This window comes from Zingiber officinale, unplaced genomic scaffold (genome assembly GCF_018446385.1).
Source record: "Zingiber officinale cultivar Zhangliang unplaced genomic scaffold, Zo_v1.1 ctg83, whole genome shotgun sequence".
Classification (NCBI taxonomy): Eukaryota; Viridiplantae; Streptophyta; class Magnoliopsida; order Zingiberales; family Zingiberaceae; genus Zingiber; species Zingiber officinale.
In genome coordinates this window covers 154,810-156,587 of record NW_024589977.1, presented here as the reverse complement: position 1 = coordinate 156,587, position 1,778 = coordinate 154,810, and the positions used below count along the sequence as shown (strand labels likewise).

The 1,778-nt window shown below is 39.6% G+C and overlaps 1 protein-coding gene across 1 annotated transcript; it reads right to left on the bottom strand.

The window, feature by feature from the left end:
- Positions 1 to 778: 778 nt before the first annotated feature.
- On the bottom strand, positions 779 to 1,540 carry LOC122037801 (elicitor-responsive protein 1-like). Its single transcript, XM_042597248.1, has 4 exons — positions 1,451 to 1,540; positions 1,266 to 1,370; positions 1,007 to 1,133; positions 779 to 866 (listed from the first exon to the last, which is right to left on the bottom strand). Exons 1-4 carry the CDS (start codon positions 1,494 to 1,496, stop codon positions 779 to 781), a joined length of 366 nt encoding a protein of 121 aa, XP_042453182.1. The 5' UTR covers positions 1,497 to 1,540.
- Between the last annotated feature and the right edge of the window lie 238 nt (positions 1,541 to 1,778).

Here is a 1,778-nt window from a genome sequence, read left to right as displayed (position 1 = left end):
ACATCCTAATTCAATAGCCAAATCCATATCCAGAATTAGGAGATTCAAGAAAAATCGCTATATAGAAGAAAATGAACCAATTTTATCATTCTAGCAGTTGAAACTCTACACGGAGAAACATGGAGATGGATCAAGGTCAATCTTTCAGCATCCTAATTCAAAAGCCAAATGCATATCCAGGATTAGGAGATTCAAGAAAATTCACTAGGTTTATCATCTAGCAGTTGAAACCCTAGACAGAGTAACATGGAGCAATTGGATTCTGAGAAGAAGATGGATCAAGGTCAATCTTTCAGCATCCTAATTCAATAGCCAAATGCATATTTAGAAGTAGGAGATTCAAGAAAATTCACTATATAGAAGAAAAGGAACTAGTTTGATCAACGTCAATCCTTCTGAGTCTTAATTCAATTGCTAAATGAATATCCAGAATATGGACAAAAAATTCGCTATGTAGAAGAAAAGGAACTAGTTTTATCATTCTAACAGTTGAAAGTCTAGACGGAGTAACATGGAGCAATTGAATCTAGAGAAGAAGATGGATCAAGGTCAATCCTTCAGAACCTTAATTCAATAGCCAAGTGCGTATCCAGAATATGGAGGTTCAAGAAAATTTGCTTGTAGAAGAAAAGGAACTAGTTTATCATTCTGGCAATTGAAACCCTAGACGGAGTAACATGGAGAAATTGAATCCTGAGAAGAAGACGGATCAAGGTAAATCCTTCAGAACCCCAATTCAATAGCCAAGTGCATATCCAGAATATGGAGATTTGGAGATTCAAGAAAATTCGCTGTATAGAAAAGGAACTAGTTTTATCATTTTAGCAGTTGAAACCCTAGACAGAATAACATGGAGCAATTGAATCCTGAGAAGAAGATGGATGATCAAGTTCAATCCTTCGGCATCCTAATTCAATAGCCAAATGCATAGAAGAAAAGGAAGTAGTTTGATCATTCTAGAAATTGAAACCCAAGGAGTCTGAAGAATCAAGGCAAGGAGGTGAACCTGCCGTTGCCGATGAAATCATCGGCGGTGAAGGTGTTGCTGTTCCAGATCGTGACATTCAACTCCCGCAAGCCTTCGACGAGAGGAATCTGGAACTTCTCATGGAAGTTGGGGTTTTTCCCACCATCTACGATCCCAAAAGTGAACATTTTAAAAACAAAATCCCCTCATTTTGGACCGACAAAGCGCGACCTTGCAAACCCTAAAAGAAAATCCAAGGCAATCGAAGGCACGCGAGGAGGGAGAAAAGGGGACCGACCTGTGCAGGTGCGAGTGCGGAACTTGGAATTGGCGTATTCGAGACAGACGTAGGGATCCTGCCGCGAGAACAGCTCGGTGTCCTTCAATTTGCTGCATCCGACCACTGCTCGCCGAACAGAAGGCGATCAAAAGGGAGGTTAATCGATCGCGAGGAGGGAGGAAAAAAGAGAGTTGTGGCGTCACCTGTGACCTCGAGGATCTGGCCTTGGATTCCGGGAAACGACGACATGAAGATCGAAGAGGAGGAATTTGGGGAGGAAAACGACAAACGGAGTCGAGGAAAAGATCGGTTACCGTTGCGTTGAAGATGAACCTTTATAGAAAGTCAAATTAAGTCAACCCGCTTTTCCGTTGAAATAGTCAAAGAAAATCTGGTCAACAACTTTTACATGTTCGTAGAAAATTAAAAATGGTGTGAAGATTTTTTAAAAACAATTATCAAATTAACTTCTTATCTGAAATTTAATATTCAAAATATTTTTATTTTTATTTTATAATTTTGTTCCGGATT

Excerpts from the sequence above, each read along its gene's own strand:
- LOC122037801 (XM_042597248.1), bottom strand. The coding sequence starts at position 1,496 with ATGTCGTCGTTTCCCGGAATCCAAGGCCAGATCCTCGAGGTCACAG. Across the intron at positions 1,371-1,450 it reads CCAGATCCTCGAGGTCACAG|TGGTCGGATGCAGCAAATTG; the intron begins GTGACGCCACAA and ends TTCGGCGAGCAG. Across the intron at positions 1,134-1,265 it reads CCGCACTCGCACCTGCACAG|ATGGTGGGAAAAACCCCAAC; the intron begins GTCGGTCCCCTT and ends TTGGGATCGTAG.